Here is a 23,440-nt window from a genome sequence, read left to right as displayed (position 1 = left end):
ATGTCTATTTTTTTTTTTAAATTTTAGTTAGCAAATGTTTTTCACATCTGGTTTTAGTTAACTCACTGCTGTACCTCTCTCCTGAACTCCTCTGTACATATTGATTTGGGCCAAAAGTTTTACATTTGGATTCCTCACTCTGTAAGACCTGTTACCACTTGGATAACATGACACAAGAACTTTAGTCTTCTCTCTGTTTCCCTCCTTTAAGAACAGCATCTTGACAGCTACCCTTGCACTGACATCATTTCTGATGAGGCTTCAGTGAACAGTAGATGGGATAAACTGAAGGGCCACTGAAGCACCTCTCAGGTCCTGTGTCAGCTCTTTCTTTCCTGCTTCTTAAGGGCACGACCTCCATCTACTGTAGACACATTTGCCACTTTTTATTTTGCCCACCACTTGTCCAGTTTCCTCAAACACACTGCACTTTTTAGCCAATAGTTCTTTGGGAATCACCTTGTTGATTTGAAAATACAATTTCATGCCTGTCAAACTGTGATATCTTTGGCACTTCAGCTACTGGGAACAAATTATGCATTTCTGCAATAGGCGGCTAGTAACAAAGTGCCTAAAAGTACAATTTAAAATTGGTTCTTTGCCAAGTTGTTATGTGTAGACACAACACGGGTTAGGGTGTCTTTTTTAAGCTTGAATGATTCATAGGTCAGTGTTAAGAGGCTAACAAAACTTTCTCTGAAAATGGTCAGGACTGGACTGAAAATGAGTGGTGAAACAGTCAATGTCCAAAAAAAAAAACTTGCGAAAGGCCAGGTTTAAAAAAAAATGACAAGGAAGTCTGGCTCTCCTTTAAGGGCAGCCCAAGACTTTTCTACAGTACTTTACATGAACCTTTACCTTGTAGTTCTTAGTTAGGCTTTTCCATTTCGGCAAAAAATCCATACAAAAGGGCGAGTGCTACCACGAGGCTATCTTTGCCCAACAATATAGAGGTTACTAGTGACATGGTGGATATTGGGAGGTAGCTCACAATATAAAAAAGACTTCCCTGTCAACAGTAATTCAAATCATTTACCAAAAAAACTTTAACTGGATCCATAGAGATCTATTTCAGCCCTTGAGTTCTGCCACATTGCGCGGTCAGACCAGGCAGTGTTATGCTGTGTAGTAGGGATGACACTGAGACCAAAGATTACTTCAAATGTTTTCAACAGTCATAACTTAAGACGAGACAAAGCTAGACAGGATATTAAAAAAAAGAACCAAAAAACCCAGCAGAAGTCAACAAGCCACACACAAAACAAAGATACCGACTATCTTGCATAAGCCCTCAGCTTAGATTTAAATCCAACATCTGATTCAATACATAAAGAAACTTAATGATGAATAGATTCAGCTGAACGGTTTTGTAATCAGATCATATGGCAAGCTGCAGCTTGTGCGTGTGCCTGGGATCTTCTCATTATGACGGGTTTGTGTCGCACTGGAGAAACTGATGCACTGTGCCATTCATTCACTGTGCTCATTGCCTTATCACCACATGTACACACAGCAGGCAAGCAGCAGCTTGTTAAGGCCAATTGTTTAGTCTGCAGTGTTTAGTCTGGCAGGAAAATGTCAAAAAAATCATCTTTGACCACAATAAGTGCAAGTGAGAGAAAAATAAGGCAAATAAATTGAAGCCCATTTAAATGTGACACTTTTAGCCGTTTTAAATTGGATGGTGTTCAGCTTCCCATTACTTTTCTAAGCGCCCGTGTTATGTAAAGAAAGAGAATCTTTCCATCTGCAATACAACACAATATGTGATGATTCCCAAAGCCCACCGTGAAATCATTTAACAATTAAACCTAATTAGCATCAGCCAGAAAGTGTTTGCGGAAAACTCTCCCTGCGCTCAGCGTAAAACTGCAACACAAACAAGCAGAGAGTGACTCACACACTGTATGTTTGCGTTTTAAAATAATGCCCGTACAGAGATCATTACTTTTCCTTTTTAGTGTTCGGGGAAAAGGTAAAGATGCACGATCGTGTACCAGCTAATGAGCCGGGTTAAACTTTTAAAGACCAATATCTCCATTTAATAACCCTGCAGACACATTCTGCACCGCGAGGAAAAGAAACCAAGACACAATTAGAAGTTTTCCATCATTGGGCGTTCTTTTTTGTTAATCAAATAAAGGTTTTCTTTTTCCCGACCCACAGGAGCTTCTTGTCCTACACCATATTTTCCATAATTAGCTATAATCGGATAATGAAATCCTCCTTAATGACGATTGATACGCATATTTACAGCTGCTGCTCGTCTCTCCATTCTCCTCGCTTTAAAAGGTGCAAGGATACTGGCTTTAAAGTTTAAACATTTCCCCAAATGAGCTTTAGATCAGAATGATTCTATTGGTTACCCGCAGTATTATCACAGTTAAGCTTTTTAATGTTTTCCCCAGTTTATTCTACATGGAGTCAAACAGGCATCTGTTCAGATGAGTGTGCCTGCGCTCGGCGGCGAGAGGCCTGATGGTTGATGCAGATTTCTCTGCGGTGCGAAAACGTTCGAGGCCAGAAACTTCTATCCCAATAGATGACTCGCTAACAGTAGAAACCCGACAAGATTCTTCTAACATGTTGGATTTTGTCGGCCACAATCTGACTGGGCTTGCGCAGCCTCAAGGCGGTCCAACACTCCAGCGTGCAAGAGATCCTGGCAGTATCAAATCCGATTTTAGCTCAAGGGCTAATGAAAACTGAAGACAACTTTCTGACTCAGTGATTAATGTGACATTAGAGGAGTTTAAAACATTCCCATGTTACACTCCTCACAAAGAGCTTTTGTCTTGATAAAAGTTAAAAACCATGGGCGCGATAAGCTCAGATATGGCTTGTGTTTGCGTGTCTTCCCAGTCTTTGCTGTGCCAAAGGTTGCTTTACTTCAGGCTGAGCTTATCAGACAAGATGTAATCGGTTTAATGGTGTTACCTTGCTGGCTGAACCAGAAATTCAATACCTGAAAGACAAACTTCAAATCTAAAATTTGGTGGTGCTGTTACTTCATATTTGATTTGCTTTCAAGATTTTAAAAAATTGTTAAGTGTCACTAAACCTGTTAGAATGAACGATCTGTCGGAGTCCAGATTAAAAGCAAAGCATTTATCCTGATTCTGCAATTTTTCCATCGGATGTGGGGTCACTGCCGAGAGTTGTAGGTGTGGAGACGCTGCAAGGAATAACCTGCTTCATATTATCTTGTGCAGCAGCCTTCTGGCAGAACGGCAATTTGGTTCTTTAAACACAGTTAGGTCCGGTGATCCGCAGGAAGTAATTTCACATCTGCTGGGAGATCAATGACCCGGCACTCCATCTCTAATTGGTTATAAACAGATCATAAGATCCTCTCAGCAATTATACAGAGAACACACCAGGATCTTTTTTTTTTTTTTCGTTTAATGATGAGACATGCATGATTTCTCAGGACTCTTGTGGCTCTGGGTGTAAAAGAGCAAACCAGATGGCTTTTTTTGTAATGATGATTAAACAGCATCAAGCTACACAACTGATATCGAGTCAATAAGTGTGAGATATGCGTCGGCCTCCAACGTCAACCGTTATTAATAAACACAAAGCAGACAAAAGGCTAAACGACAAACAGCAAAGCGTGTTAACGCTGAGCATTAAAGTTCACTTCTCAATTTCCTGGAGCACAAATGCGAAGCAGTGCAACTGCCTCGCCGTATGACTTTGTTAATCCTAACACAAACCCAATCACAGGTGAAAAGCTGAGACCAGCTTTCAGAATACGACGTGAAATCTGATAACTCGCCACAAGATCACACCAACCTGACTCAAGGTTAAAATCAAAGTGGATCTCAGTGTGATGAAAGACCAGAAAAAAGGAGCTCATCTGTGGGAGTAACACCATTCTTTACCCTCGATGTAAACATAAACTATCAATGACTAAATAGTTAAATACTACTAAAACAATATGATGCAATTGTAAACAGATACAAGTGTCTGTTAGTATAAGCTCCTGTGATACATACAGCTGGGCATAAACAGTTAATAAATGTTTCAAGAGCAATAACAGTATAAGATCATTAATAAATAACTATTATAGGATATTTATATGTTGGGTTATTGCTGCTTCACAGCTTGCTATAAAGTATTCATGAGCATGTTGAGCAGATTTCTGAGGAGTCTGATTGGCTGGGAACATTAACTTTTAGCAACCAGTTTAACTAAACACCTTCTTTTCTCTGTGTATATTATTTGACAAGTCAAATGCCTTAATAATGACTTAAATAATAATTACAGCTGTGAGGCCGGTAGCTCGAGTCTAAGGATCTGAGCTGTGAAGGGGTAAAAAAAAAAGAGAGAGAGAGAGAGAAGACCGCAGGCAGAGGAACTACAACCAAAGTTGAGAGTGTAAAAGTGAGGAAGTGAGAGAAGAAGAGAGAGACATCTCTTCTGTGAGGGGGGGGGGCAGTCTGTACAAGTGTAAAAAGGACAGCAGAAAGCCTCGCTGTTCTGTTCTACAGACTGACAGCAATCTAAGAAAATCTCTTCATGAAAATCTTTAAACTTGTCAGGATTATAACAACTAGTCCAGCCTTACAAACCCCAGCCTGTGCGGCTTGATGTTGCCAAGCAACTCAGACAGAAATTCAGCAGCGCTGGGAGTAATTACGGCATTTAAAATAGAAAATCCAAATTAGCTATACGTGTAAATAAATGAATAATATTTATAGTTGGATTACATGGCATTTTATGTGTTAGTGGCAATGCTAAAAGCCTCTGAAGTGTGCCCTTCAAGTGTACACTTGAGAATAACTGTCATGCGCTATGAAAGCTAGCCAAAGCATCACTTTTTTATCCCTAAGGGCCTGAGACAGGGGTGGGCAATTAATTTTCCCCAAGGGGCCACATAACAAACTGGGACTGTTGTGGAGGTCCACACCAAAAAGCTTGCAAAGGCATAAAAATAATATTCAGCTGAGCTCAGTTTGGCTTATTATTGGTGTGTGTGGAGGAAATTGTATCCGTTACCTTGGCAAAAGCAAAAACAAAAAAACTAATGAAACCTTGAGTGACCATCTATTTAACTATCCTGCAATATCTTGAAAAATCTTTGTTTTTTCTGGCCCAGAAAAAGTGTGACTGACCCTTTTGCACTAAAGGCAGTTCACGCTGTGTTACACAAATCTATTTCCAGCCACTTGAAAATCTGCCCATTGTTAAAACTGTTAAAAAAGTCATTTTATTTCAGTTCTAGAATTTTTTTCCCACCCTTAGCTGTAGCAAAACCTTCTTTGGGGAATGCCCTGAAATTTCTGCTGGAAAAAACACACCACAAACATAACAGAGGAAATACAGCACTAAATAAAAAAAAAAGAAAGCTAAATAATCAAGCTTTTAAGACCAGTTAGTGATTAACTTTAGCACAATAATATTTTTGCAGCACAATAAATGAAAGAACCGGATTCTGGAAAGGAGAAAAGTTCAAGCACTCTTCCCTTCTTCCCCTGAAACTAACTCTTGGATAAATTAAATTTTAAAAAAAATTACACTCCTCTTAAAATTCACGCTCCAAACATTTCCGACAGTCCCCCTTTTTTCCACCTTTGCAATGAAATACTTCAAAATTCTCGCCTCTTCAAATTCAGGGGAAAGAAATCACCTCGTTTTGGATGAGCAACTCAAAGCTCAAGTCAAAACAAGGACACTAAAACGGTCAAAGAAACATCGCATTACAGCCGCCCAATAAGGCAACACCAGATAGGACACACCTTGCAGATCACTTGGTTACCACAGTTGTGCTGGGCACGTTCATAAAGGGCTCATCAGCCTGCATCAAAACCTGTAATTACACCTCTCTCTTTTATTTAAAAAAATGCTCTTGCCTTGAACTTTTAGGCAGAGCCACAAAACCCCACAGAGCATCCATCAAAAATAAATAACCAGCTGGGTAAGGTGGCTGCTGGGATCAGACTGAGAGCTTCTTATTTTACATTTTCCGTGTCGGGGCCGGTGGTGACGGGCAGGTTCAACACGAGGCGCTGACATGATGGGGGTTTTTTTAGGGGGGAGGTTGGGGGTTGTTGTTTCAAGAAGAGATAAAAGCCTGAGAGAATCTGAAACATTGCGTTACTGTTTTGGCTTTCTTCCGAGACAGTCGGAGCTTTAACACCATTGGCAGGGATGTCGAGGGCGGATTGCTAGATATGCATGCCTGGATAGATTTGTAATAAGTGCGTTAATATATATATATATATATAAATTTATATACAGTGGCCGTGGAATACAGTATGATGGGATACAGTACAGCCTGACGTAGCTGCCCATCTGAAGTAGCCAGCCAGGCTCTAAATACGGGTTGAGGAAGGGAGGGGAGTGGAGGGGGGGTTGCTACCAGAACACACAAACACACACACCAAGCAAAAATAAAGGGCAGTCACCCCTCCTGATCACATTTTCTGACCGGATTCCCGATCAGCGACGCGGTGGCTGTTCCCGATCCCAGTCCTAGCTGAGAGCTGTGAGGTTATGGCACGTAGCAGCAGCCCCGTGTGTCGCTTCTGGTGCACGAAGCGAAAAAATAATAATAAAAAAAAAGGCTTCTGCGCTCCTTCTCTGGACGGCTGGGCAGTCGGAACACAACTTCAAACATTCACAGCCAGATAGCACCCCCTCCCCAAAAAATACATGTGTGTTTAAAAAAAAGATCGAGGTGGTAACTTACGGCTCGCCGCCACGCTTCCTCCAGCAGAGCCGGGAACCGTCGAACAAATCTGCGGGGAAGGACGGACAAACGGACGGATAGTCGGGGAAGAGCGAGCGGGTGGGGGTGTGGGAGGGCTGGGGAGGGGAGGAGAGACGGAGCCGGACTGGTGCGATGGCAGAGCTCCGTAACTGGGAGAGCTGGGTAGGAGTGAAGCGAAGAGAAGAGAGAGGGGACGTTCAGTGGCGCTGCCTGTGAGATGTGTGCGTGCTCTTCCTGGTTGGGTTTCCACCGATTGGCAGAAAGTTAATCTGAACCAGTTCCCATACGGACCAGCCTCGCTCGCCGCCACCCCCCCCCCCCCCCTTCTTCTCCCATGTCGGACAAACATGCAGAAAACTAAATAACTGCAGTACGCGAGGTAACTTGGGTCCATTACATAAAACACACAATGAAAAGCGATGGACGTTAGGCTACTGCCGCCCCCCTCCTTCCTCCCCACTATACCACCGCGCGGAGCCTCACCCCTGTCATCTTATCGTGACCAAAACACGCCAGACTGTTAAAATACGTCCAGAGACATTTCTCATTAAGATTGAACAAGGACGTGGCCATGAGTCAACAGTGTTCCGTGTGGTGGATGTGAGATATGAGGTTTAACTGAGGTTCTTTAAGTTATGGAGATGTAAAGGGGATTAAACCCGTCTAAAGCTCACTTTAATTCCCGACTTTTTTGTATTAAAGCAGTTTTTATTAACATGCAGGCTTATAAGGTTCAAAGTTAAACTCCACTTTGTCTACACAAAAATACATCTTTAAATCAAGCTCATGCAGGACCTTCATTTTTCATTTAATTGTCCATAAAGAGCTGAGACCAGAGAAGCCAATTAGACTGCAGTGGGTAACACCCATCTACCTTCTCCATAAGTTTGAAAACTTCAAAAAGTAAGGGGTACCCTCTCTGCTTTTTTGCCCCATCTCTGTCCCTGCTGTCATGGGGGAAAGGGCAAAAACAGAGAAACAAACAACCAAGGCACCAAACACACACCTGAATCCTAACAACACAAATCTGGGTGATTGAGGATGTTTGTTTTTTTTTATCTGTTTTTCCACCTTTTTCAGCTACTTTTCTCCCTGGTTATCAAATTTGTTTTTTTAGTAAGCATCCATAGAGCAAACACATCTCTTCTGCAGTCCTTTGTGAAACTCAGCAGTTGAAATGGTGGCACAAGGGTTAAATAATATAAAAGTACAACACCTGATCAGTCTGCATCTGGTGCACCGATATAGCCTCTTTACACTCACCCTGATGTGTATGTCTTTAAAACTGCAGGGGGAAAATCAGGCATGCTCCAAACGGGAGGTCCGAAGCTCAAACAGTGCTAAATGTTCCACCCACATGTTTCTTCACTTCTAGGAAAATTTAAGCAAACTCCACCATGCACAGTTACGGATCCAACTATAAGCACATATACTGTCATTTGCAGACAAATTACTGGAATACTCTAAAATCTATCTCACTAGACTCCTGCATTCAAAACTGAGACATTTATATTTGAACTGACTGATATGTATATGTGTTACCAGTGTAAGCTAAACTGTTAGATCAAACCAAGGTCATCACATGAACACGTGAGCTAGTGCATTTTTAAAAAGTGCAGCAGCAGGTTTTCACATAAAGCTAATCTCTAGTAGTGTAAATACTTATTTAAAAAAATTAATAATAATAATAATTAATTAATTAATTAGTTGCTACATTTAAAGTAAGCTTGTCTGCTGATGAGCTTATACTTTATGTGTAAATTTAAATAATTAAACTATAGCTGGGAATTAAACTACACAATTAAAATGTTTTTAAATTATTTTTCCTTTCATCACAGCCTCAAAAATTATATCTGCTGCTCCCTAGCCCCTTTCAGATATTTCAATTATCACGACACACTTTTATTAAAAAAGCAGACTCTTCATTTTTCTATTAATTTAACGAGTGTTTGACTGCTTAAAAACATAGTTCATCTATTGTTATTTTATCTGTCTGTACAGAGTGTCTGCTGGTGTGTTTTTCTCCTTCCACTGAGGCTCCAGAAAGCTTAAAAAACTGTTGAATTATTTTTTTTATTTTTGGTTATGCAATCTGAAAGAATCAGAACCTGAAATAAGAGCACCTGCTTTGCTACTTATTACAAACAACATACTTATTTAATGGCAAGAAATGGTAATGAAAGGCTGAAAGAGGCTGAATCTCACACACACACACACACACACACACACACACACACACACACACACACACACACACACACACACACACACACACACACACACACCAAGAGCTGAATACAAAGTTATTACATCAATTGAAACCCTCTACAGGAAGCCTGTCACAGGCCAGTCTTTCCATTGCTGTAGAAAAGTCGAGTCAAGTGGGCGTCACATTGCGCAACATCAGATAATCAATACCTCAACTTTTCAAGAGAGGCTTATCCAATCAGATGCATTGTTCTTTAAAAAACTAATCAGGTATCATTTGTCAGGAAGACAATTTGCATTTTCTAAAAGCCACTTGTGGAGAGTGAAGATTTGATTTGGAAATACCGCTCGGACACAGAAGTAAAACCTAAGAAGGTTGGTATTGATTGGTTCACCGGAGGGAAAAAACAGCACGATCATCCACTGGAGACTATATTCAAACACTTTCTGTTTAAAAGTGAGTAAAGTAACTTTGAGTTATTTTTAAAGCACTTTTAGAGTCAAGAAACAGTCACTAAGTGCTTTACAGGGGTAAATCGATTAAAGAAAGTAAACACAAAGAAGCAGAAAAGGTTAGTTATTGGTCTCCTTTTGGAAAATGGAAGCTGTGGTCACCTTAGGTTTACTAAAAATCAACTAAATTCTAACTGGGTGGTTTTTTCAGCAAACAATAAAGCAGGAAAATGCCAAGAGAAACCTGCAGCTCCTTTACTGCATAATCATATCCACAGGAATTGGAAGCAGCGGAAGGATTCAATACCCAAGGCCGGCATTCTGCAAGAACAGCGTGCAGGTATGTGTTCTAGTTGGGTGCCATTTAATTTCACCATTTTTATAGCAATGAATCAAATGCATCCTCCAGAGCAGCAAATGAGAACGCACCATGAAGGATTTAACCACTAGCTAGAGCAATTGATAATATTAGCTGGACATGTCTTTAAGGGACTGTGGGAGAGCAGAGCAGAGCTAAAAAGAAAAGTCAGTACTGGACATCCAACAGGTGGCCAGATACGTCTTACATTATGAATTAACCAAGTTGAAAAACTTTTTAAATCAGGCACCCAATTGAATCACGGATCTCATAGAGGCAGACAGCTGCACACACTGATCCTTGCACCCATTATTACTTCAAAAAGAAAAGCTCACTCCAAATATGTGACCCCAATTTGAGTATGCAGTTAAGAAAATTAATAGATGGACACAATATAGCCAAAAAAGCCATTTAGGACTATTTATTAACAATGATGAACAAATGGACCAAATAACGATCGGATGCTGCTTTTACCATGGCGACAGCACTTCTCCAGATCAAATGTTAAAATTGTCTTAGATTTTAAGGCTCAAATCAAGTAGAGTTCAAAGATGAAGAAGCTGAAAAGGCAGAATTTGTGAAGAGTGTCACTTCAAAGTTACAGTTTTGGTTTGCTCGCTCTCTCGTTCCTTTGAACATATAATATCTACCAGTCAGAGTGGCTTATGAAGACATAGCAAGCTGCACTACCGGCAGCTATTACAAATGTACCTGAAACTGTAAACAGACACATCCTTTTGTCAAAACACTTGGCGAAAAAAATAAAAATTTTAGTTTAAAACCATCAGACTTAATGTTTTATTATGCACACTGGTTCAACGTCAGTTACCCTTACAGCCGAGTGCAGAAAGCAGATTTAGTCGGTCCTCGGTGGTTCAGTAAACAGAATCAAAAGAGCTCGTTTGAGTCCGTTTCACTGCGGTTCTTTTCATTGTATTGGTGAGCCTCAAGTACAGAGATGGAGGCCAATTATTGAGCCAACCCAGCAAACTACTTCATCTTTTTACTCTGACTGTAAGAACAGTGGGTGGTGATTTTTGTTCTGTTGGTTTTTTTGTTTTGTTTTTTTCTCATGAAGAAAAGCAAAGCTGGTCAGACGCAGGAGGAAACAAACCCCAGTCCTTACGGTCCAATGTGGATCTAAGTGTTAGCTACTCCAAAGGCCTGCACACAATTCAATTCAATTTGTTTTATGTAGCGCCAAATCACAACAGCAGTCCCCTCAAGGTGTTTTATATCGTAAGAACACACAATGATACAGCGAAAACCCCAACAATCAGACAGCCCTCTATGAGCAAGCACTTGGTGACAGTGGGAAGGAAAAACTCCCTTTAAACAGAAAGAAACTTCCAGGAAAACCAGGCACAGTGAGGGGCAGTGTTGCCAGTTTGGGGGTGAGGGATGGGAGACAGGACAAAAGACACAGATATTAGTAATACCTAACGATTAAATGCAGGCTGGTGTATAAACACCAAACATAAAAATAAATAAATAAATAAAAAACACTGGGAAGGCCCCAGCAGCCTAGGACTACTCCCTATAACCGAGGGAGGGTTCAGGGTCACCTGATCCCGTCCTAAAAAAAAAAGAAACATTTTAAGCCTAATGATAAACACACACATACACAATTCAACTTGTTGGGTCATTAAAATTTCATACAGATGGCAGGCATAAAAGTGTCAGAATGACTGGACACAGAGAGTGGCGGGGCACTGAAAATGAATTCAACGATTAGGGCAGGGCTTCTGTCGTAAAAACGCCAACATGGGTTAATTATTAAATTAAGCACTAACCGTAAAAGGGTGGCGCCACGCATATTAACACTTGCAATAATGGGCATTAATGGGGCAGAAAAGAGTCCAGCAGATGCGATTAATCTAACACAGCATATAGGTAAAAGGGTTCCTTCAGGACAACGACAGCAAATGAGCATAAACAAGCCTCTCCCAATGAAACCGAGCAACCGTGACAGTAATCTGGCTTGTCATTGGAAGGCGCTCCTGTGTATAACTACTCAGACGGCAGCCAGTGTAAACACATATGGGCACACAAAGTATTTGACTGTCACACTCAAATGAAATTCAATTTACAGCCATTAACAAAGGTCAGGACCAAAAAAACAAAACAAAAGAAAAAAGATACACAGAGGGATTTTTCAGAGACTGTTTGAGCCCTCTGTTTTTGCAGTATCACAGTTTACACTTCCCTAGTCGAGTCCAATCACACATCAGTGCAAGTAAGAACTGGATATTGTAAACAAATGACATAAAAAGCTGAGGTCCTCTATATAAAAAGTAAAAGGCACATAAGTAGTACATGCAAAGTAAAAGTACTCGGTCCCTGTGGCTATTATCACAGTTCTAGTTTTTCCTGTTATAGCCGGTCAAGGTGGAGCTACTGTTTTGCAGTTGTATACACAGGCAGGTATTTTTATTATTATTAGTATTATTTATTTATTTTTACAGAATATCCTCCTTTGAAAGGGTTATAAGTGAAAAGAGTGATGAGTCATCACATGATTCATGGGAGAAGGTGTGTGTTCTGTGACGCAAATTTGATTTTGTTTCCCCCCCATAACCTTTGTTTACGTCTAAAACGTTCGATCGTTTTTCTTCTCTGGCCTCAAACAGTCATTTAAATAAAACCACCCGAGAGGCTTTTGTTACTCACAGTCATCAGTCGTCAGACACTTTAACAGGATGCGAGCTTTTGTGTTAAAAATGTTAAGATTACAAAATTGTTTTTCTTTTTACATAAACCTTTTTTAATTGTTTAAAACTGTATTTAGTTACTTTCTACCACAGTGTAATGTAACTAACTGGAACTATGTAAAGATTTGTGGATTCATGCTTTTTGATGTTGAACCAGTGCCACGTCTATGCGCACACATACACACACCACATTATGTGGGTATCATAAATGCCCGAGGGTCACCATAAAAGGCACATGATCATCAGTAACCATACTCACAATGGTCACTTGTTTTATTGCAGATAATGTCCAAATCACACTATTATAAGCCATGGAGGATACATGCTTTGGCTCGAAATATAGACATAAATCAGCAGAAATGAATGTAGTGATTAACACGCTTGCCTAACATCCAAAAGATCCCAGATTTGAGACTAGGTGGACACGCAAATCCATGGGAGGGTTGTGTCAGACCTGCTTTTCGACCTCTTGTGAACAAGGGAGCAGCTGAAACAAGTTTTAAACTTCCTTATGTTTTGTGGCTGCTCTGCTGCTACGATGCACACACAGACCTGTCTATAGGAGGTTATTACTGAGGAACACCGTTAATCCAATCCAGATTTGACTTCAGCTCCTTTAACTGGACCTGAAGTTGTTGCTTACAGGTGTTTGTAGGGTTCTGAGTTCATTAAATACCTGCAGCTCCACAGCAACAGGGTCGGTACGTGCATCCACAGAGTGCGAGTTTCAACAGAGGAGACTTCACTGCAGTTATTAATTATCACAGAGATGGGATCGCTCAGGAACTAACAGTAAGTCACAGCCTGTTCTTTTCACCACCTCACACAGCTGAGCCTTCACACCGGGGTCACAGTTTCACAGTTCAATCAGCTGTTACACACCGGCTGGCCTTTGAGCCTGAGCTCCATCACAGCTGTCTGAACATTTCTTATTCTACGTGTAAAGTCTGGTCGTTTCAGTAAAAACAGAAAGAAAAAAATATTATTCTTGTCAAGCTTGATTTAATTTCTTTAATATTTTTATGCCTTTTTATCTGATAAAATGTATCAACAGGTAGCCTAGAAACAATGAAGCTTTTAGAGTATCACGAGTTGCAGTAATTAGATAAATTATCATTACACATGGACAGAATCTTTAGTCTTTCTGAAATCAATTAATAAATAAACAACGGCTTGAGACAACTCTGTTGAACAGCGCAGGAAAATAAAAATAATGCCCAAAGTATTTGAAACGATTAGAACGACTGATTGATGACACACAGCGCAGGAATAAAAATCAATAGAAACAAGCACAGATGGTTTAATTATCCAAAAAATAATATATAGTGCTACTCCAAAACGATTCCAACAGTGAGTATTTTATTGATAATTAAAGCAATAGATTTGTATGCTGGCAGAAATCCATTGCTAATTCACAGCGGATTGCCTTTATGGCTCAGTTATTAGTCCTGCATGGCTATTTAATGACAGGTCTAGGTGCGAGTCATTAAAAAGACTTCCTTATTAAATTTCATGACATTTATGATTGCTAAGTGAAGCGTGGGGCACTGTCTGCTGGATCAAAGGGAAAGAGTGGTAAAGTGATCCGGCAGGCTGAAGAATGAGTGCTGAGGAAACTCCAATAGATTAATGATCAACTACAATAAACCAGTGTGGCCTGGCAGCACAGCACACTGCAGGACAGGCTCACAGACAAACCTGAAAAAAATTAGACCCGGCAGAAAACAGGATGCATTTATGATGGTGTGAACAAGGGAAAGAAACACAGAGGCTAAAGGTCACTCGTGGTGTACACCAAGCCTAAACGCGCAAGCAGTGGAGAAACTTCTCCACCGACTGATTCAATAAAACCTGCACTTCCTCTGACAAGCCGACGTGGTATTATTTAGATTAGTAAGTGACCAACAGAGATAAAAAGTGATTACCTCAGCTAAACTTAGCTACACTCTTACTCCATAACGAGCTTGTAAAATATACTCATTTACTTGGTTTTGTGACTTATTTTGCTTATTTGTCTCAGCAGCTCCAGCAAAAGGCAATTCACCTTTAAACTTCTCAGATGATTTCATTTACACAGCTTTATTTTTTATTTCTTTTAAATAAGTTTAACTGCATTCATCTCAGTGGAGCCCTTGGTTGGTGAATGCACAAGCTGAATTTTTAAAGTAGCTCCACCTCACACAGCCACAGTATTAACTTGCAAACAGTAAACACTTCTGTATGTTTTTAATAGAAGTGGAAGCTTGAAAGCAATAAAGTTGTCTTTTTACATGTAGTTCTGGTGCTCAGGTGACTGAATAAGGACGTGTTAGGCACCACTCAAATATGCTTGTGAGCTGTATAATCAATACTGAGGAGGATTTGGAGTTCTAGTACATCATCATTACACAAAGCAGTTTCTAGATTGTTTGGTTAAATACTAGAATTTGCTTAAACCCAGTCAATCAGTGTTCTTTCTTATTCTTCTTATCCCAAACGGTCCCCAACACTGCTGGAGATCAATCACCGACAGCATGAGCCTCCGGAGGGGGGTTTCGTCTGTGACATAATTTATTATGAGCCCATTGCCCTAACTGGCAAACTGTGATGTGGGTTAATTGTCGGAGCAATTACGACCCCTCGTCATTAAAAACGAAATTATTACTATTATTTTATTTTTATTTTTCTCTTGATTTTGATTGCAGCTGATGAACTGTTTACTTCGAGAAGCTCGTTAAAAACAGGTCCAGCGTGAATCACGCGCACGCGAGAGCACGTCGCAATAAGAGAGAGCGAGATGAAAAAAAAAAAGCCTCGAGACTTAAAGTTTGCAAGCAGTCGTGCGCGCGCAGCCACACCGAGTGACGGCCAGGTGTGTCCATCTGCGCATCCTTCCACATGATCACAATATTAGCGAGCTCGCGGGCCGCCGTGTCCCTCTCTCTGACCTTGTTTCAACGTGTTCACAACAGCACTATTACCAGTCGGTGTTAACCTTTTGATGGGGGAGAAAATTGGGAGTTGGGGGGGGGGGGGGGGGGGGGGGCTACGCTAACACACATTATACACGGCCAGTACCGACCGAGTACCACTCCCTGTGAATATCTCCTCCATCATCATGGCCATTATCTACCTCTGCAACGTCCTCCAGACATGACTTTAAAAAACGGGGGACTCACAAAAAGAGCAAAGCTGTCCATGTAACCTCTACTCTGCCTGAATAAAAACACACACACACACACACACAGAGAAAGAGAAACGATAGTACGGAGCAGCCGTCACTTACCGTAACCTAGGTCCTCTGTAGCAGGGACTACCTCGTCTAAAAAACAAAATTTTAAAAAGATTCGCTGGTGTGAGGACCACTTCTTCTTCCTCTTTTTCTTTTCCCCCCCAAATCGCTAGGTAAGACAAGTCAGCCTCATCCGAGTGGCGAACCGATGCAGATCAAGTGGAGGAAATGAGCACGAATATCGCCGATGTTTCTCCACTCGAAGGAACTCCTTAAAAAAAATACGGCGAGAAGAGAGAAAATAAGAGGGGAGAACGAGGCAAACAACTCTCTTCTCGCAAGAAGAGACTGCACTCTTTTCCGAGAGACTAGCTGGCTTTGCTCTGGCTGTTTTTCTTATCCCATTCACTCTCCCGACGGCAGCACGGCAGCAAACCTCGAGAATTGGCGTTTCAACAGCCCGCACACACGTCGTCTGTGTCCGTCCCTTTGGCGTTAACAACGCGCACAGCCCGAACAACAACTAGCAGCACAAAACACAACACCACACCACAGATTGACTGCAGCGCTGACAGACTGGGTGGGCTGCACCCCCCTTTCTCCGTCCTCTCCCCTCCCTCCGCGCAAATTGAAGAAATCCTCAGCAACAAAAAAAAGTCTCCCCGCGTTCGTTTAAATCGTAAGTGACAAATATGGTTTACATAACGACCACAAGAACATCCTCATCCTACTTTCCGTGCCGAAGCATGTGATAGCAACATGCCTTTTAAAGAGGTATCCACGCGGCTGTCTCGCTGGATCCGCCCCTTAACTTTCTTGGAAGGATGCGCTGTGGGGTTAATTGGACGCGATGATGGGCGTCACAGTGTGCATGAAAGCACCTGCACACAAGCCACTGTGCTACAGAGTGGGGTTCAGGGCAGAAAACAGAAGTAAAAACGAAAAAAACAAAAGAAAAAACTTCCTGTTGCTTGCATTGGCTCCACGTGAACGGTTGCAAACATTCGGTCTAAGTGAAACTCCTGATGAACCTCGGCATGTTTAATGTGAGCCACGGCGTTCAAACCGCGGACAGGTGAAGTGTTGATGCACTGTTCTTCTTGTTATGTGGTCTTGCACTAACATGCTCCTCCCACATAAACATTATTGGAGGGCAGACCCAAGCACACAGCCCTCATGGCAATGGGGACTCCCCACTTGCAGCCAGCAGTCTTCCCCACTCAGCAGGACAGTGTGCCACACACAACAGAAAACAAGAACTGTTTAGGAGTAGTTTATAGAACAGCGCGCAAGGCAGTGACCTTGTCTCTGAACTCCCAGGATCCCAGTCTAATTGTGAACATGCACTTAAACAAGCCTTATCCAGGCCCACACGCACCCCACAGAACCCAGATGATCTGCTGCCAATTCCCTGGTGGCACGGGCACCGCAGGACAACTCCAGAGGGTGCCCATGAGGAGATGGTTAAACGAGTGAAGGCAGGTGGAGTACTTGCTGTACATTTGACAAGAAGAGCATTGATTCCTTAACAAGTAAAAAAAGGCAAATAACTTCAAATTATTGTTGCATACTGACTGAACTACATGATAATAATCCAGTAGTAACCATTTATTTAAAAAATATGTTTTGCAACAATTACCCAATCTCCCATTCTACTCCAGGACCCTGAAGAAAGCCTGCAATCTGAGAGAAAATAGCTCTGTTAGTATAAAATGATACTGTAGAGGTCTTTGAGTTATGATGGGGCCTGGTCATTCAAGACTTTTTATGGAAATTACATTTTGGATTTAACAGGGATCCAATGAAAAGAAGCTAATTTAATTCCATTAACAGAAAAGGGGCATATGCAGCATAAAAAATAAATTTATTAATAAATAACAGAAGAGGCTGTTTGATTATTCCCCTGTAATTTTGCCTTTGGCCTGCCGAGGCACTGTGTACAAATCTTGCTTTGTTAAAACCTATATATATATCACCTATGTAAGCAAGTGAAAACGCAAAATGGAAGACTCCATGCTTTACCTCTTCGTTTTAATGTTTGTCTCTTCTATAAAGCTATTCCAAAACCTTAATTAACTTCACAGATAAGTGGGGCGGGAGGGGGGTGTTTTTTGGCAGCTAAGAGTTCACCACAAGTGTCAAACACATCTTTTATTTTCACTAACTGGTAAACAGATGCGATTCCTCCAATGAGCAATTGCGTTTTGTACAGCACCTTAAAAAATGATTGGCAAGTAATGCATTTTGACTGCCACAGCCACTGCATATTAAGATTTGAATAAAATTTTATGGTGCAAATCAAACAGAGTCCAATATAGTATGTTTTGTTTTTTTGATTCATTTCTAATTTGTTTTAAATGTACTTACCTAAGCAAATGTACTGTTAGTGGAAATTATGAAAAATGGTACGATGTCAACATGTTAACTGCTCCCACTGTATGCTCTCATTATATGTCAGTGTGTGTGTGTGTGTGCCGGTATTGGTATTATGCAAAAATAATTGTTCTGCCTATGGGTACAGTTGTACAAGGACAAACTTTGTTCATGTGCTTAAGAGATTTTTGTTATATTAATGTCAAGTTTTCAAGAAAAAGTTTTTTTAGTAACATTGGGATCAATGCAAAAAAAATGCTCAAGGCTTTACCTGCTTTCTGCTGTCATTGTATGTCAGTATATGTGTACTGGCACTGGTATTGCATTGCACTTACATTTTAAACAAAATACACAATTCAGTAAAGTGCATTTTAATTTACATTCAACAAGTTCAAAGGCAGTCAAACTTCTGGTTTATTAGGATGAAATGATTCATGTAATTCCGTTTGATCAGGTCTCTAGTTGATAATTGCTCGATTGTGATAAAAGACTGCAGCTTCCTAAGCTGTCCAAGCTCATTACGGTACACTTAAGTTTACCAATTTACTTCCAGCGTAGGGCTTATCCTTAATTACACACACATAGACACACTGTGGGATTCACAATTAAGCTGAATCAGGATGCAGGGCATGGTTAAATAGAACGACTAACTAGAGAGAGAGTGAGAGCACTAAAGACAAAAGGAGACAAGCTGGAACATGAACCGATCCTGTGAAAACAGCAGGGTCCAGTAGCCCCTGCTCCATTATAGCTTAAAGTCAAGTGTCTAACTTATGAGAAACAAATTAGTTGGTAAAACATGTATTTATCCAAAATTCATCATATTGTTGTGTCTGACTGACCACATTTGCAAGAATCTGCAGTTCTTCTCTCAAACCGTGTTCATGCACCGATTCTTTAACTCTGAAACAGGAAGTGTGCAGAAGTACGTGTGTTTAGAGACTCAAATGTGAGATGACTGTTACACCCAGACATATAATCAGTAAGGTGCATATTATTAGCTATGAGGCAGTTGCTGTGTCGATCAGAGTAAAACTATTTATACTTCAACCTGTGGTCTGATATTATATCTACTGGTTTTCTTTAAGTGAAGAGCCCACTGAGATTATTCCTATAAAATGGTTATATCCTTCAGCATTTTCTAAATAATCCTCTTATTAAGTTGTGATTAAGTTGGTGTACAGTGCGCCAGTTAAACCACAGAATAAAACAACAAATGGAAAGTGGGAAAACGTGTTGTCAAAAGCTGTAAATGAACTCTTGCATCCGCAGTGGATGATGTCAGCCAGTGGAAACAAATAAAACGTCACATGCACACAGTATGCGGTCTCAAGATGAAGCTTTGAAAGGCTCAGAGGTAAAACTTTAATGACTCCCAGCCTTCATTGTTATCCAGGACCCCACCTTATTTTTTCCCCCTTACTGTGTAATGAGCGCAGCCAATCACCTTTCTGGATTCATACCATCTCTGAGAATGTAATGACACCTGGGTTTGGTCAGTGATGCAGCAAAGCAGAGACACTTTTACAACCATTCTGGAAAGTCTGATTTTTACCCACAATGGCTGAGCTTTCTGTCAACCTCCTGGGCTTGAGACTGGTGTTTTCTTCCATTGGTCTTATGGGTAACACAATTCTCATCGCTTCCATCATTAAGATTAATTTCTTCCACATTAAATCTTTTGAGATATTTCTCTTCGGACTTGCTGCAGCCAACTTGTGGGAGATTGTCATCATAAATATCTATGACATAATCATCCTTCAGACTCCCTCCACCGCCACGGGCACTTGGTCGTGTTATTTACTGGAGTTCGTAACTGTTATTGGTGAAATTAACAGCATCTTCTTCACTGTCCTCATCTGTATCTTTCGCTACCAGAAGCTGAGAGATGTAAACACGAGGGTCAACTTCCCACTCTTCCTGGATAATATCAGATCAGCCTGGACGGTGAGCGGCATTTCTGTGATGCTCTCCGTGCTGCTCAGTGTTCCGATGTTTGTCATCGACCAGGAGAGCAAAGCGGAAAACGTCACAAGAAACAGCAGCATGTGCCCTCCAGACTTCTTTCACTGCACTCAAAATCATTGTCCAGTGTTCAACCGCATATACAAATACCTGTTCATCGTCTCGTGTCACCTGCTGCCTCTGATTATCGTCACAGTCACCAGCTGCCTCATCCTCACAGTGCTGCTGAGCCAAAGGAAGACAGTGACACCAGCGGTTAACGAGACTGGATCAAGTCAGTTCAGCAGGGAGAGTAAAGATACAAAGATCCAGTGGAGTATGATAGCTGTACTGGGAGCCATGGGATTGTTCCAGGTGGACTGGACTACCTACCTGATTTTTCAGTTGGCTTTTAACCCATATGAATTCCCTTTCTGGTCTGAAGCTCAGTTCTTTATCACAATATCTTATACATCCATCTCTCCATACATGTACATGATAGGGCATAACATGATCCCTCCCCACAGCTGTAAAAAAGGATAATTTAAAGATACAGTAAGTGATTTTGTTGAAGTTATTTAAGAGAAGAAAAAATGTTGTACTCTTGAATATAGTACATTGATCCTGTGTAATTACTTCTTGTAAAAGTTTAAAGCCTTCTCATAAACTTAGAATTATGATGGATATCAGTGCTCCACCGCAGTGCGTTTTATATATGTGGCTAGAGACTGGCCAAATATATAGTATGCCATAGATACTTTTAGTTTATAGATTCAACTATATATGGACATTTAACATTTGTGTACATATATTTTTCATCATCTCTTTGTCGTTATGTCTTTCTCCTCTTCCGCCACTGCTCTCTCTTTCCTCCTCCTTCCTCCTCACCTGAAGCCTTGTCTCCTAAACTGAAGTCAGGGCTCTAACAAAATGAAAATCCTTATTTATTCCTGATATTGTCACTTATTACTTATTGTCAGCAAATCAGACATGTGACCCTCCCATATCCACACGAGCCAGCTAAACAACAACAAAAGCTAACACTGTGCCAGCTAATGTTAGGCTCGAGTGTGCTAAAAATCACACTTTCCCTCTGATAAACAGTTTGAATCTAACAATATATGTATATTTGAGTATTTGTCCTACTTTGGCCACCATAGTTAGGATTATGCACTTGAATTGGAAGGGGCAAGAAAACAGTACCCAATTGACCGCAATCTGCAGTCTACTGACATCTAGTGGTGGGATTTTACACGATTTACCTTTAAAGCTTTTCTTTACACCACACTTGTTTCTGACTTGTTGAAATTGAGGTCTTCTTTTTCTGTAAGAATGTTATAAGTGTAAGAATGTTATAAATGTGACAATGTGACAATATTAGGCTAACAAACTTTGCAAGTTCACAGGAAGAAGAGGGTGATAATTTAGAAACTTGTATCACTAAATCCATAGAGCATTGTCTTAGAGTCTGCATTTACATCTAATATAAAAATGAAAGCATTCCTTTGTTATGTTTTGTCATTTCAGTGTGATGTAGATCAAAAGAGTACTTATCTTTCTCAGTGATGCATACTTTGAACTGTCTTCACAGCAAATGTTTTTTTATGGTAAAAGTACAAAAGGACCATCATTCCTTGGAAAAATGCTAGCTGATAAACTGTCTTATTTTTCAGTGCAATTGAGCACATGGCAGCTGTGTTTGTATATAGCCATTAGTCTTGTACTCAAAGCAGCATGGCCTGTATTTACAGTACAATAGGTTGAGTGAAAAAGCAATTCTGTGCAATTCACCATCTTGCACAAAAACAGCTGCAGTCAGCCCAACCTGTCATTTCATGTTTATAAACCGTAAATACTACACTATGACATTGCTTGATTTGTGATATCAGTTTAAAAAAAATAAAAATCAGTCTCCCAGTGAAAGTGAAAGTTGTTATACATAGTACATAGGTCACATATTACTCATAGTGACCAATTTAACCTAGTTGTGAAATGACACTAATACTGTACTCTAATTTTATTATTATAGAATAGGACTATACAACATATGTGACCATTTTCCAACCCCCCACTTCAACCCCTTGACTTCATTTGGACCTTTAACGTAATCCGGACAAACTATGGATCACCAGGTCTGCAATCTTGATTTAGACGTAAATATTTTGCCGTTTCAAAGTGATTTTAATATGGCTTTGATAGTCGTGACAGAACTGACAAAAGCCGTACGAATCTGTGCTCTGGTAATTGTCTGTGCTGCCACTGCTGATTACACATCAGTGACTTGCACTGAAATTTGGAGGCAAACGGTGCGTGCTGATTTACTATTTTTTTTAAAAAGACCCACTTGATGCTTGTTTTTCAGGTGTTACGAGATTAGAGCAACGTGGGCATTTTTTATGCACAATGTGGAAAATACTTAACCGATAATTAAAATAAAAATATGAATGTCGCCCCCTTTAAACGTGCCCGATACACGGAGGCATCTCTACATGTGCACTTATTATGAACCTTTGATTCGATTTCCCCCCACTGATCAACCCCCTGCCTTACGTTTAATGTGTAATAAACTGTATAATTGCAGGGCACTTGTGGTTGGTGGCGAAGCACTTTGCAATGTTAAAGTCATTTCACGAGTCCGTGCACGACCTCGCGTGGGAGATTTCGCTCTAAGTTGTGTCTCTGTGTGGACTATTAGTGAATACAGTCTCATTTTTGCAAGTACCTTTAGTATCCATTTGTCGCACACAAAATAAGTGCACGTGATTTCGATTTGACTGGACACGCGGAACATCACCACGAGAGTTCCACGTGGAACACAAAAGATGGGTCGTCGCCTGTGAGCCGTTTTTCACCCACTTCCTTGTTTGACCGCCCCGTTCGCTCAATACTTCTCATACCATAAATCGTTGATTCTTCTCTTCTTCTTCTTTTAACCCACACGGGGTTTTAAATCACAAGATTGCGTGGCCGATGATCTGAATGAGAGTCGTTCTTTTGTTTTGTGTTGTTGTGCTATTAGGTTGTTGTGAAAAGCAGAGATCCTGCAGAGCCCGACTGAAAATGTGATTTAGTACTAATTTTATACTTAGCTATCCGCAGTGTTAACATCTGTAGAGCAGAGGTAAGTTTTGTATGGTTCATGTTTAATGAAACTTATGTAATATCAATTTAGAAAAATATCAGAATGAGGAAAAATGAACGGCTTTTTCCTTCATTGTTATGTGCTATTATCTATTATATGTTTATACAAGTGTTATTACCGCAACGATAAGGCATAACAACGCAGAAATATACTGAACACTTTTATTTATTTATTCAGTCACATACATCACTAGATTCACTGGCTCTCACACCTCCTGCTGATCAAAAACTGTGGCAGGTATCAAAACACCTTTGCATATGTTTTTGTTTTTCCCTTTTGGTACTAAACAGAAGTACACAACTCACATAAGCATTGTGTGCCAATT

The 23,440-nt window shown here is 40.6% G+C and overlaps 2 protein-coding genes across 3 annotated transcripts in view; one reads left to right on the top strand and one right to left on the bottom strand.

Moving 5' to 3' along the window:
• The window catches only part of LOC147312321 (bromo adjacent homology domain-containing 1 protein), a 30,994-nt gene extending 14,345 nt beyond the window's left edge, over positions 1-16,649 (bottom strand). The window contains exon 1 of one of the 2 annotated variants that reach the window (XM_086263400.1): positions 15,711-16,649. The gene's annotated coding sequence lies outside the window, so the exon portion shown is untranslated. Of the gene's footprint in view, positions 1-6,694; positions 6,911-15,710 lie in introns of those variants that run through there. The other variant, XM_086263401.1, reaches the window with a different exon arrangement.
• Positions 16,650-19,589: 2,940 nt separating this feature from the next.
• On the top strand, positions 19,590-20,516 carry ora6 (olfactory receptor class A related 6). The gene has a single exon (XM_086264136.1). It carries the CDS (start codon positions 19,590-19,592, stop codon positions 20,514-20,516), a length of 927 nt encoding a protein of 308 aa, XP_086120262.1.
• Positions 20,517-23,440: the final 2,924 nt, after the last annotated feature.

This window comes from Aulonocara sp. 'chitande type north' Nkhata Bay, linkage group LG15, assembly GCF_057382095.1.
Source record: "Aulonocara sp. 'chitande type north' Nkhata Bay isolate Kocher_YH1m ecotype deep benthic linkage group LG15, A_spYH_male_GT1.1, whole genome shotgun sequence".
Classification (NCBI taxonomy): Eukaryota; Metazoa; Chordata; class Actinopteri; order Cichliformes; family Cichlidae; genus Aulonocara; species Aulonocara sp. 'chitande type north' Nkhata Bay.
This window is presented reverse-complemented; position numbering and strand designations above follow the sequence as displayed.